Genomic DNA, 13225 nt, shown 5'->3' on the forward strand with positions numbered 1-13225 from the left:
GTCCAATATTGCTTACTCATTGTATTGCTGAAAGAAAGAAACCACAAAAATCAACTCAATAAAATTGGAAACATAACTAAGAGTATGCATATTGAAAACAATATCTTCATATAAAAGAAGCCAAAAAAATGCATATATTTCCATGACCCGAACAATAGGAAATATATCGGAAAAAAACTCACCAACAACAACAAGTCTATCGTTGAATAAAATATCGCTGAACAAAATATACACGCAATTGAAAACAGGGAGAAAACAAAAGGATGGGAAAAGTACGATGAAAATAAGGACAACGATTAAAATAAGGATAAAGACAAGGTGCTTGCATGAACGAAACGAAAACAACGACGTTTTCGTTCAAAAGGTAAAATGAAAATGACATAGACATGGAAATGAATAAATTATACTCACTTAAGTATTATAGTTGGAAGAAAAAAAACTAAATATACTTATTTATTTTTCTATTTCTATATTATATATTATAAATTTTTATCATCACATAAATAGAAATTGCAAAATTTTAAAAATAACGTTAAGAAAGTCTGACTATTAGTTAAATTCCATACAAAATAAGAAACTCAGGTATAAATTAAAATATAACTCCATATAAAATAATAAAATTACGTTCGACAAAACAAAAAAATAATATTAAAGTATTTGTTGTAATAACAGTTAAGAAAAAAAGAGAGGAGAAAAAAATAATGCCTCCATAATTACGGAGGCTCAAAGTTGAGCCTCCGTATTTGCGGAGGCTCAAATTGTCTAGACACCAAACTGCCTCCGTAATTAACAAATTTCATTTTTTTCTCCCTTTCTTTTTTCTTTACCAACTTTCAGCACCAAAATTTAATTTCATTTAATCAACTTAGTTTTTTTAATAGATGTGATTTCTAAAATAAATACATAAAATATAAATCATTTTTTATATATATACAAATATTATATAAATCTAATGAGTAAAAATGTAGATAAATAATAGATATATTACATATTAATTACATTTCCAATCGTAACGTTTTGATTGTTATCAAATAATGTGTGAAACGTGTTAAGATAAAATAGTCACTCACGTGATACTTCAATAATTTCTTTCTCCTCACTTTTATTTTTTGGAAGAGTAAGATCAGACTTTTTTGATAACATATTGTCCATTTCTACAACCCGTAAACCTCTTGTCAAATCTGGAGAAAAGGAAATAACATAGGAAGTACATATCCTCTAATTTAAATAGCTTCTCATGTTTTCAAAATTTACCTTAAATCACTCATCACATAAAATAGTTACATATCTTTGCTTGCAGGTGCTCAACAAAAATAAAAAATCAGGTGTCTATCTACTCTTTCCTGATTACCATACCTATTTTTTCAACACTAAATTTTATAGTTTTAACTTACATCTTGTTTATTGAGATGGACTAAATGTCAATCTTCAATTCTTTTATTAAAAATCGAACACAAATCATGAATTTCTTACCAAACTTCACGATATTGTTCTACAACGACATATAGAATATATATTTTTTAGATTACATACAAAGTTTATTTTATAGAAATGGAACTTTCATTAACAAATTTTCTAACTTGCGTATACTGCAAAATCTACCTTAAAATCTATATTAGGGCCTCCACAACGTAAATAATAGAGTTATTCTAACAAAATTTTCATTGTACTATATTGAGACAGAATGGAAGTGCCACATCGTTTCTTCAGAATCATTACTCCTCCACAAAATCATAATACCCGTCTGATTAGTTACACAAGAGTTTCTCCTCTCACATTTGAATGGATGCATTCTTAAAATCTTTCTTATACTTTTTAATATATATGTATAGATGCTTCCCAGATCCTTTGTCAATGATTGGAGACACAGTACGAGTAATTGCATATGATGGTATAATTGTCACAATACAATTAGAAAGAGATAATGGAAGAATATATTTTGCCGATAGATGGGAACAATTTTTTGACCATCATAACTTACAGGATGCTCATATTTTGATATTTGAATATAACGGAAACTCCACATTCAATATGACCATATTTGACCATTCTGGATTAGAGGTTACATATGACTCTGATGTTCCCGAAGAATACAACGCTTTACATACAGATAACCCTGCATTTGAAATAACACTAACACCTCATCACAACAGCCATCGGGAAATTGTAAGTGCCATCTTTAATATCTCATTCTACATTCATCTCTTCCGCATAAATTTGATTCAAAGATCAATAATTTATTCATTCATGGTTTTCCAGGATATACCAGGACAGTTCTCTAGATATCACTTACCAAGAGGTCTGCAAAGTGTTCAAATCCATGATTCTTTACATCACCATTGGGAACTCGCCACAAATTTGCGACCAAATGGTCTAATAAGACGTATGACTATAGGCTCGTCAGATTTTTTTAGAGAAAAAGAACTACAAATGGGCGATACATGTGTTTTCGGACTTTTGAACAGTGAACCCCCAACGTTCATCGTCTACAAAAAAGACCATGTTGGTGGAAGTTTGACACGTCTATGACATCTCTTTACTTTCTTCTAATTATTTTCATGTATTTCTATTTTGTTATTTCCACGCCCAATTCTATTTACTCTCTTATTTACCAGTTTACTCCAGAGTTTGTGTACAACAAATCAACATCAACATCGAAGTTCAACACTATACAAGAAAAATGAAAAATCAAATCATATGAAAGTAGATTTCCCCCTCATTAATCATCGCAGGAAAAACCTCTAGATATTACTGCTACTACAAACTTAAGAGAAGTTGAAAGCATTTTCCACCACTACCTGCAAACTAAAATAAGGTCAAAAGAACATGCATCAACGATCGAACAAACAAAGAGAACAAATACAATATAAGCTCAATGATTGAAGCACAAAATACAGATATCTCAAATATAATAGAAACATAAATATCATACATACACGGAGAAAAGAAAGGAAACAATGAAACCCAAAGAGAAAAAGGAGTAGCGTGTGAAAATGGAGAAAAAGAAAGAAAAATCTATTTAAAGTGGGTACATCACGGCAGCTTATATATATATATATATTTTTTTTTATTATTATTTTTTTGTCTGGACGGCCTCGTCTTGGCTCCAGACATGTAAAAAATTAAAAATAAAAAAATTAACAGACGACATCGTTTTTACTTCAAGAAAAAAAAGTTGTTACAATGTGTGGAAATGAAAAAAATTGCTTTTCTTTTTACAGTAACAACACATTGGTCTTTTTATATAGTAGTGAAACATTTAAAAGAAGGCCTTAATTTGGTCCATTAAAAATTGCATTCTAGAAAATTCCTCCCACGGCATAATTACGCGAAAACATGAGGAGGTAAATGTAATTTGACGAAACCTTACGCCCTTAACATAGAAACAAACGAGATCCCCTTGGATCGAGTGCGGAGGAGAAACGAACGTCAGAGGCAGAGGTAAACTCTCTCTCTCTAATCGACCTTCAAAATCGTCCGTCAATCCATACGATAGACTGATTTAGTTTGACATAATCGCAAATATTGGTTAAGTACTTATTTTTATTCCAGCTCGACGCGGTGTTGGTTTTTGGGGCAAGGAAGTTGAATTTCTAGCAGAGTTCAGTGCTCAGCTCCTTTTCTACTCTGGTATGTTACGGGTGATAATGTGTCATTCGCCTCTAATTTTTGCGGGTTTTCTTGGATTTCGTCCTGGTAATTATATTTGTCCCTTATTAAGGGCTCTGAACTTGAAGTTGGAATTAATTAATTTCGAATTTGAGTTTGGGATTTCCCTAATTTTTTATCTGAACCCCTATATGTCTACGCAGACCAAATTTACCCACTGGGAAACTACATACATACACACACACACATACATAAATATATATATATATATTTATGTACATGTATATGTATATGTACATATATATATATATATATACATGTATATATTATGCACACACACACATATATATATATATATGTATATATATGTATATATATAGCATCATCATCAATTTTTCGATCCTACCATAATTTAATTTGGTAATAAAAGTTATAAAAGTAGATATTTTTCAAAGTAAGTAGCTGTAAGTGGTGTATGTGGGGATTCTCCTGTGCATCCTCTTTCGAGGAAAGGGGCCTTGCCATCGGAGAACTATTGGAATTATGAGGATATTGGATTTGTAAGTTGAGAAGATTCATCCTTGCTATTTATTCTTTATTGGAATTTCCCATGAATGGTAATTGAATTGGATTCATGTTGTCGACCCCAAATTTGTTGGAAACAAGCTTATAGCATGTTTGATTCTAATTTTTCACTACAAAAAATTCATTTTTTGACCGTTACTTTCCTAAGTCAACCGTCATTTTTGGCTTCTTGTCTCGTAGATGAAACCCATTTTTCTCTCTAACGGTCAAAAAAATCAATTCTCATAATCACTACCGAACAAGCCCTTAGTTTGTTGTTATATTTTAATGTCTTATAAGAAGTCAGAGTGGAAGACTATATTTGGTGGCATGGGAACCATAAATGATTCACTTGGCCAATTTTTCTTGGTTTCATGTTTCAATTCTAAAGTCCCTATTTAAATCTGTTGCTAGTCCATCTCTCTGTCTCTCTTTTGGAGGGATGTTAATTGCACGCTGTCCTAAATGATGGAAGACTTGCTCCACTTGTGGTGTTATGGTACCTATTAGAGGCAGGGGTTGAAGTAACATTTTGATACAAATTACCTTAGCAAAAAACCGACGATACTTTCGGAGAGCAGAATAGGCGAGTAAGTCCATAGGTTTGATGTATCAACATTGACATTACAGTAGTAAGTATCAGGATCTTTGATTATCATAATGTTCTTATTTTAAGCTGGCTGTTCCTTGTGCCGACAAATATTCTTCATGCGTACATTATCATGGTTTATTGCAATTTAACAAGGCTGGTCCTGAGTAAAGTAATGAGATCAATCTCGGCCATCCTTGAAATATTTTTGCTTTCTTTCTGGCTCTCGAGAAAATCTTTGCACATAGTTTGGTTAGATGATTTGGCATTTAAATTGCTTGCGATTTTGTCTATGCTCGTGCTTTGGTGTACACAGTGTGGGCCCAGTATAACTTTTCTTTCACACACTAATTGAATAGATTATTTTTGTGCACATTGCAAACTATATTACGTCTGGGAGCATTATTAAATACAAATTGGGTTTCAACTCTTAATTCAATTAATTTAGTGGCAAGTCACATAATTTCTAGGATTTCACTTGGATTTCAAAGGAAATCTGAGTAAGGTAAATCGGTAATTCTATGACAATCTTCACTCATCTCATGACACAATGCTCTGTTTATGATAGATTCCAAGCGCTTGGACAAATATGAGCTTTGGAAACATGCATAGGGATGTAGATTGGGAGTGGGAGGAATCAGGGTGGAGTTTTTGGTGTATTTATATAATTGGAAGTTCTTGCTCCCTCTGTGAAGAGCTATTCATCTGCAAAAAATTTAGAGAGGAAGAGAAGACCCAATTTTAATTCAAATAAATTATAGCTTTGGAGCATATAAGCAATGGAGCTTGTGGAGCAACGCTCACCTTGAGGATTGCTCTCGGTTTGCTTCATACGAATTATTTTTAGCTTTTGATTTTTCTGTTGTGAAAATATATCATATCAAGACAGAAATGTAAAGGAATATATTTAACTTGGTTGTGTTTTTAATGTTGCTTCAAGTCATTTCCAACTATCAAACATATTCAAGCTGCAGTATTGCAGTGAACACGATTACTTTCAAGGGCTAAAGATGAGCGGTCGTTACTCTCGCATGATCTATGTTGGCAACCTTCCTGCAGATATAAGAGAATCAGAAATTGAAGACCTATTCTACAAGGTTTTAGTTGAATATTTAGTCTATCACTTTCTTAAATATTTTGGTTTCATTGAGTTAATGTGGAGGTGTCTGGGTGTTATTTTGAAGAGTTTCTCCTGCATTTTACCATTGTATTTGGTATCTGTCAATGTTACTTTCCTAAAGCAGAGTTGTTTAGCGACAATTTACAAATTCTTTATGCTTTTGTCATCTCTAACTATCTCTAGTGGCTAAACCCCTTTCCCAACCAGCCGAAAATGTCTTCAGGAAAGAACTTCGTAAACATGAGCACATGTGTGAGGGGACATGTAACTTAGGCCCTTGTCTGGTAGCAGTTAAAGTTGAATTAATAAGAAAAATCAGACTGTCGGGTGTTCAAATATCAATTTTTTATTCTATACCTTCTGACTCCCTTTTCAGACAATTATAGTACCATAATTCGTTGTAGATGACAATACGCAATTCTGCCCCTGTTGTCATTCACATACTATTCATATACAGTAGCAATAAGGACTAAATTGTCTTTTTGGAAACACGGCTTAAAATTTGGCAAACAAGCAGCTTTAAATCAAACATGGTGGGGCTGGGGATTTGACAGAAAAATCAATTTTTTTCCGGCAAAATTTTTCCCAGACAGGTGCTGGTGTTATCAGACAGTATTATAATTTATAACTGAAATGCTTCTCCAAATATGTGAAACCAATTTATCAGGGAAAATAGGGACCTTCAACTTTGCAGCAGCAAGTCTTGTAAGATTACATTAACTGCATCATTTCCAACCATGTAATTCTGTTATTCATTTCCTATGGCCTATGTGAATATTTGTTGATATCTTTCTTTGATGCACGTTCATAAAAATCATTAAAATGACATCCTCGATATATCCCCAATTTAGACAACCCTACCCTTGCGCTCATTTGAATACTAATTGATCAATTCATGAGCCATGTAGCATTGTAGCCTGTAGGTTCTGCTGCAAAATAGATCCTCTTTAGATATCTTTGAATGAGGTGTAGCATTACTATTTATTATCACAGTTTTTATACCATGATTGTGTTTGGGGTTTAAAGTTTGCCATGGAGTGATTGTTTTGATAATCATGGGACAAAATATTTCTGTTTCAAATGCGTATACTCTTTCTTAGTACCTGGTTCTAGCCAATGGTCACTTAAATTCTTAGTCATTTTCCCTTTCCTATTTGATCCCTAAAAAGCGCTTGCTTATTTATAGTATTTGTATGCGATTCCTGCAGTATGGTCGTATATTGGATATTGAATTGAAGATTCCACCTCGCCCTCCTTGCTATTGTTTTGTGGAGGTATTTTTTTTCTCTCTCAAATTTGCAGCTTTCTGGGCTATGTATGTACACACAGAAGCAGCACCCAGATATGCATGTTTGCTTGTCCTTGAATTTCTTGAATGCTGGAGGATATAATCTGTCATCTGACTTTTTTTTGAATTTTAACCACGTTTAGTTTGAGAGTGCTCGGGATGCAGAAGATGCAATCAGGGGCAGAGATGGCTATAACTTTGATGGTTGTCGACTGAGGGTGAGGACATTTGGTGCAAAGTAGCAATTTTTTATTCAGATAGAACTGGTTTTTGGTTATATGATGCAGAGAAAGTCTATTTGAGGCATAGAAGACACTAGAATTTATTCTGGTTCTCTTTTTTCCCTTTATTTTCAATTATTGTAATTTTAAAACAATTTAGGTCGATTGTGACATGTCTATAATATAGGACAGAGTAAACCCTAGATTGTTATTGAATAAAAACTAAGAACTCTCTCTCTCTCTCTCTCTCTCTGTTTCTCTCCCCCCCTCTCTAACTCCTTTTCACTTATTTTCCCTGCTTTCTACTGCAAATTTGGTGCTTGGTAATTGTGTTCCATTTGTTGGATCCTGGTCCTCATTATACATTCTCCAGTCTTTTCCTTGTCATCGATTTTCTTATGAAATTCATCTCCTTGTTAATTTAGGTTGAGCTTGCACATGGTGGCAGAGGGCCACCACATTCAAGTGATCGTCGCGGTGGTTATGGCGGCCGTGACAGTGGCGGAAGCCGATTTGGTCCTTCTCGCCATTCTGAATATCGAGGTGCTGCCAAACCTATCAATTGATGCTTACAGATCTTGATGTATGCTTAGGCTTTATTTTCACTGTAAGATTGTTTCAGTGTCTTTATCTTAAAATGTCTACTTGCATACAGTTATTATTCGGGGGCTGCCATCTTCTGCTTCTTGGCAAGATTTGAAGGTAAGGGGAATTGTTGAGTGAGAACTTTGTTCCTTTTATTGTTTCTGCAACTGCAGCATTTATTATGGGTTTCAGGATCACATGCGAAAAGCTGGGGATGTTTGTTTTGCTGAAGTTTCCCGTGACAGTGATGGTAAGTTATTTTACTCAACACCAATTTTTTGTTTACTTTAGGGATACTAAAGGGGTAAATGCGAGACATTAATGTGCTATGATGCACTGACACTCCTACTAAGATATCATGTCTTTGTCCCACACGTCATGTCCGAATCCAACATCCCAAAACTCCTCGGACACCCGATGGCATGTATCCAACAAGCCACGGGACCTTGTCCCGATTCTTATATATTTTTTAAAATTACTTGATATTTGGGGGATGCTTTAGAGACACCATGGCAAGTGCCTGACATGTAATGTGCCGTGTCTTGTATAAAAAAGTATAAAAGAAATATGTAATATATAAGTTAAAATTTGAAGAATTTAAATCAACACGTCCCTAATGTGTCTGTGTCCGACCTTTTTGAAAAATCATGTGTCGACGTTTCCATATCATGTCCTACACGCATTTACATGTCCGTGACAGTGCAACCTTTCTAATGGGGTTGATGAACATTTGCTATTGTATTCAGGAACCTTTGGCATGGTTGACTATACTAATTACGAAGACATGAAATATGCTGTAAGTCATCGTACTCATCTTTGAATTGTTTAACCGTTTGTGCATCCATGAATTGTTCCAATCTAGTTGGTAATGTGTTTTTGTCTTGCTTAGATCCGGAAACTTGATGATAGCGAGTTTAAGAATCCTTGGACCAGAAGTTATATCCGGGTATTTTTCAAATTTTTTCTATTCTTTCTATGTTTATCTTTTCTTTTTGAGGGATTGAATTTCAAGAAGCCATTTCTCCTCAACCAAAAAAGGCCCAAGATAGGCACTTGGAGTTCAGTTTTTTATATTATGTTAGGAATTAAATTTGAGCCTCTCTAACCTACAAATTGGTGCAACCTAAGTATATGCTTCTTGGAGGGATTTAAATCTTACAAGATATTAATTCGTAGTACTGAACTCTAAGAATTCATTAAATAATATAATTATGAAAGCAACTACCTTGTGAAATAATAAACTCCATTTCCTTTGTAAATCGATGAATTCAGGTGAAGGAATACAAGCGCAGTCCATCAAGAAGCCCAGGTAGGAGCCGCAGTAGAAGCAGAAGTCCTAGAAGGAACAGAAGGTATTTTTTTAGTTTGAAGTATATTTGCTCGATCTCTAGGGTAGACTTTATTTGTTGACCCAAGTAATATGTTCCTTGTGCGGCAGGTCAATGGATCGATCTTTTTCCAGATCACCATCAAAATCTCCTGTTAAGCCGTCTAGGTATTCGAGAATGAACGTCTCTTCTAATTTTATATGCTTTGTGGTTATAAATATACTGCACTAATCAGTAATTGGTTCTTTGCTTGCTTAAATGTGCAGAGCCAGATCAAGGTCAATGTCAAGGTCAAGATCAAGATCAAGATCAATGCCAAGATCGGCATCCCCTCTCCAGGTAAACTGTTCGTGTTCCAACCAAAAGAATATGAACAAGTGTGTATGCAGAGATGTTAAAATGAGCAATTTGATGCCTAGATTTTTGGATTTAACTTGTTTTTTATAAAGAATTTTAGTGGAAAAATAATTCAAAAACATCCAGCAAGGGCTCGGTTAGTGGGCTGTGGACCTGGACAATCCTGGGATTTGGGTTTTTCATGGTTGGGATGGACAGGTTACCGCCCCCCTGTTTTGACATCTCTACATGCATGAGTTTGCATCCCATTCCTACAATTGGAAGTGGGCTCTTTCATTAATTAACTGTTCAGCCAATCTGCCAAATAGATCTAGGGAATGATCTTCACGGATAGAAAAGATTGCAGTCAGTTTGATAATGATCCGAGTGTTATAATATTACTGACTTCAGGATACGTGGCTTCAAGTTTTGTTCATTTAATTTTTTTGGGTTTCGGGGTTGACTCTGTTTACAAATCTCTGCCATGTTAATTTCATTGCAGGCAAGATCTGGAAGTGCTTAATTCTGTTGCAAATATGCTATGCACTTAATGGTACCGTGAGCAGACGGTTCCTTAGCATATGAATGATATGAGTCGAGCAAGGAAAGTTGACTGGATAATGTCAAATTATAAGATAGATGTTCTTTTCTTATATTCTATTAATGGGCTTGTGGATCTAACTAGGATTGCGAGCATTCGATAAATGTCTTTTTGGAAGCTGAGTCCGTTAATTTTTATTTGCGTCGTTGAGCAGGATTTTAATCTTTATTATGGCATTCTGTTGAATTGGATTTTTGTTGTCAAGATGCTGTCGTTTTCTGGAATCAGATATTGCGTTTGAATGTGTTTCTCTTCACGAGCCACATTTTTTATTGAGTTTTTAATATTTTGACGACGTGAAGTAGTGTTGAACAGGCTGGCTGGGAAGCAAGTTCCCTAGACTACTGCACACACAAACCTGGGCTGCCTTGGGTTTTGTGGTGGACCGGGCCAATCCCTGCCTACGGATTTTCTTTTAGGCCCATCTCAAGGTGGGCTACGCTTGTAGCCATTGCCTAATGGTTCACTGACAGTTGACACATCGTTGCAATGGAAAATTCTAGTACAGGAATTTTTTTCACAAATTTTGTACAGCTATCTTTCTGTAATTGGCTATTGCCAAGAAACATACATTTAGCTGTCCATAAGAGTGCCCAAAATACTTAGCTAGCATTTTTTTGACTTTCAAAACCAATTTCTCACCCAATTTATTAAAAAATAAATAAAAATCACCAAAAACCAAAAATTGAAATTAAAACACTAGGTATATTTCGCTTTCATCGTTTCCTATCTCCCTCTCTTGACATTGGAGACTCGATCCAACCCAAGAAAATCCTCCTCCACTTGAAATATTTGAATGTCAATCTCATTGGTCTCATACCAAATGCCATGGCAATTAGATCCAAATCTCGGGTTTCCTTTTGAGCCACACTCTTTCATGTCGTCGGAGTACAAAAATTTGGTATCTCGATGATGGTATCATTAATGTCCTCTCTTCATAAATTGGTTTTGTTTCTTTTTGTGGGGATAACAATAATTTATTTATTTATTTATTTATTATTGTTATTTATTTATTTATATTTATTTTTGGGTTTCAGTTTCACGAGTTTTGAAGTATATGAAGTTTTACATTATGCGTTGTTTGGATTTTTTTTTTTTTAAATTTTTTAAAATTTTTTATACGGGTGTTAATTGACGACAGTAAGGAAGTTTACCATCGTTCTATCGGTACAATTTGTATGCTACAGTATTGGGACATATTTCATGGGTGCATTTTGTATTATATAACTTATTGATTGTATGCATCTTGATAATGCTGTTAATCCAACTGAGCCTTGTGACATTAATGATTGTTTTCTGGTTGTGCTACAAATTTTTTCTGGGTTGAAAAACCTGTTATTCTATATATTAGAAATAACTTTGAAAACCACCAGGTTCAAAATCTGGCAGTGCCTACTTAGAGAATGGGTAAAATTTGATTGAACTTAGTTTGGAGTTTATGAACTTAATTTTATTTCTCAAACCTCTTTGCTGCCTAATAAAGAAATTTTTCATAACTTGGAGTGCATTAATCGATGGCTGGAAAGAATAAGGGTATTTGTCATAGTTGTTGACAAACTGAGCATCAATTATATGACTGTCCAAAAAAACAAAAAAACAATTATATTCAAACTGTTTACAGGGAATTGTGAAAATGATGGAGTGGAGAAGAAGGCGGAAAATATAAGCTGAATATTCTTTCGTTGTACTAAAGTTTGTGGATATTTTGACTGGAATAACAATGAAGTCCTAGAAGAAGAAACCCTTGCCATTTGATGGACACTCTAGTAATTTTTGTGATGGAATGCAATCAAGCAACATTGGGACGTCTCGAAATCAAGCTACATCACGAATTGACCACCTATTGAAAAGTGTTGTTGAATTAAAGATAGAAGAGGATGTGGAGATATCATTTAACATAACTATAAGAAAGGGAAATCGGAAGATAACGGGAAGGGAGTGTAAGGAGTAAAATTGACGTTTATGTTTGTAACACTTGTATAATTGTACCTATCGATCAAACTTATGTTATCGGATATTTCAATTAAACTACGTGTGTTAATTTTGAGGCACTAACCATATGATTATATAATAAATTGGTTTTGAAAGTCAAAAAAATGCCAGCGAAGCATTTTGGACATCATAATGTGCCTGTAGCATTATCCATGAGCCTCTAATAAAAAATCACAAGAATAATAAATAGAGTTTTAATAGAGATGTATCGTTGTCACGTAACAATTAATTTCTTGGTTCAAAGTCGAATGAGGTGTCATGCACTTCAATGTGTTGGATAATGAAACAGGTGATCAACTGCTACCCAGACGATGATGCATTTTAGAATACATTACTCAAAAGCACAATATGTATGTTTATTCATCTCGTCGAACTCGATGAAATGTTTATTCTTCCTACTCTTCCAAACATTCATAATTGGTGCTTGGGTGATAAATAAAAATCTAGATGTTTTGAAGTTAAATCTTTTTGGGGGTTCCAGGCAGCATAGTGTGTTATCGTGAATTATTGAGGTTTTCAAAAATTTTGAAATGAATTTGCAATTGAAGGTAGATGATTCGGGTTTAAATTTGTGAAATGAAACAGTTGCATTTATTATTTGAAATAGGTATTCAATAAAAAAAATATTTGCCCTTTTCAGTATTTTTCGTACGAAATTAATGTTGTATTAGTATTTTTTATTTCATATAAAGAAATCACTATAATTCAATTTCCATTTGCATTTACAAAGTAATGTACATACCTTAGGCTTATGTTTGGTCTTCATTATTACAAAAAAAATATATATATTTTTCTTATTTTTAATCATACATTCTTCAATAAAATAATATTATACGTAAATTCAATTTTTTAATCATATATTTTTCAAAAAATCAAAATTTCAAAATATATCTTTTCTGAAAATTATTTTTAATGGAGCCCAAGCACAGGGGCCTAATTTCCCCTTAAAAAACCTATAAAACCCAATAATAAGCCCACCAAAAAGAATCAGT

At 33.9% G+C, this 13225-nt stretch overlaps 3 protein-coding genes across 11 annotated transcripts in view; 2 read left to right on the forward strand and 1 right to left on the reverse strand.

The window, feature by feature from the left end:
- The window catches only part of LOC111406602, an 8780-nt gene extending 6988 nt beyond the window's left edge, over positions 1–1792 (reverse strand). Inside the window, exons 1-2 of the mRNA XM_023035993.1 lie at positions 1741–1792; positions 1078–1181 (exon numbers count right to left, since the gene is read on the reverse strand). Of these exons, the coding sequence (XP_022891761.1) occupies positions 1078–1181; positions 1741–1792 (156 nt within the window). The remainder of the gene's footprint in view (positions 1–1077; positions 1182–1740) is intronic.
- Positions 1793–1824: 32 nt separating this feature from the next.
- On the forward strand, positions 1825–2529 carry LOC111406603 (putative B3 domain-containing protein Os03g0621600). Its single transcript, XM_023035994.1, has 2 exons — positions 1825–2166; positions 2260–2529. Exons 1-2 carry the CDS (start codon positions 1825–1827, stop codon positions 2527–2529), a joined length of 612 nt encoding a protein of 203 aa, XP_022891762.1.
- Positions 2530–3340: 811 nt separating this feature from the next.
- On the forward strand, positions 3341–10497 carry LOC111405658 (serine/arginine-rich splicing factor SR34A-like). 9 transcript variants are annotated; one of them, XM_023034643.1, is made up of 15 exons: positions 3341–3441; positions 3553–3630; positions 4588–5583; positions 5737–5859; positions 7091–7156; positions 7314–7388; positions 7817–7934; positions 8047–8093; positions 8169–8226; positions 8723–8772; positions 8866–8922; positions 9249–9328; positions 9412–9471; positions 9571–9643; positions 10143–10497. In XM_023034643.1, the coding sequence occupies exons 4-15, from the start codon at positions 5773–5775 to the stop codon at positions 10161–10163; spliced, it is 792 nt and encodes a 263-aa protein (XP_022890411.1). In that variant the 5' UTR covers positions 3341–3441; positions 3553–3630; positions 4588–5583; positions 5737–5772; the 3' UTR covers positions 10164–10497. The 9 variants fall into 9 exon arrangements, with proteins under 9 accessions (XP_022890411.1, XP_022890415.1, XP_022890413.1 ...); XM_023034647.1 differs by having other exon boundaries at positions 4588–4763; XM_023034645.1 differs by having other exon boundaries at positions 5331–5583.
- The last annotated feature ends 2728 nt before the right edge of the window (positions 10498–13225 follow it).

The sequence above is a fragment of the Olea europaea genome, chromosome 12, assembly GCF_002742605.1.
Source record: "Olea europaea var. sylvestris chromosome 12, O_europaea_v1, whole genome shotgun sequence".
NCBI classification, from domain to species: domain Eukaryota; kingdom Viridiplantae; phylum Streptophyta; class Magnoliopsida; order Lamiales; family Oleaceae; genus Olea; species Olea europaea.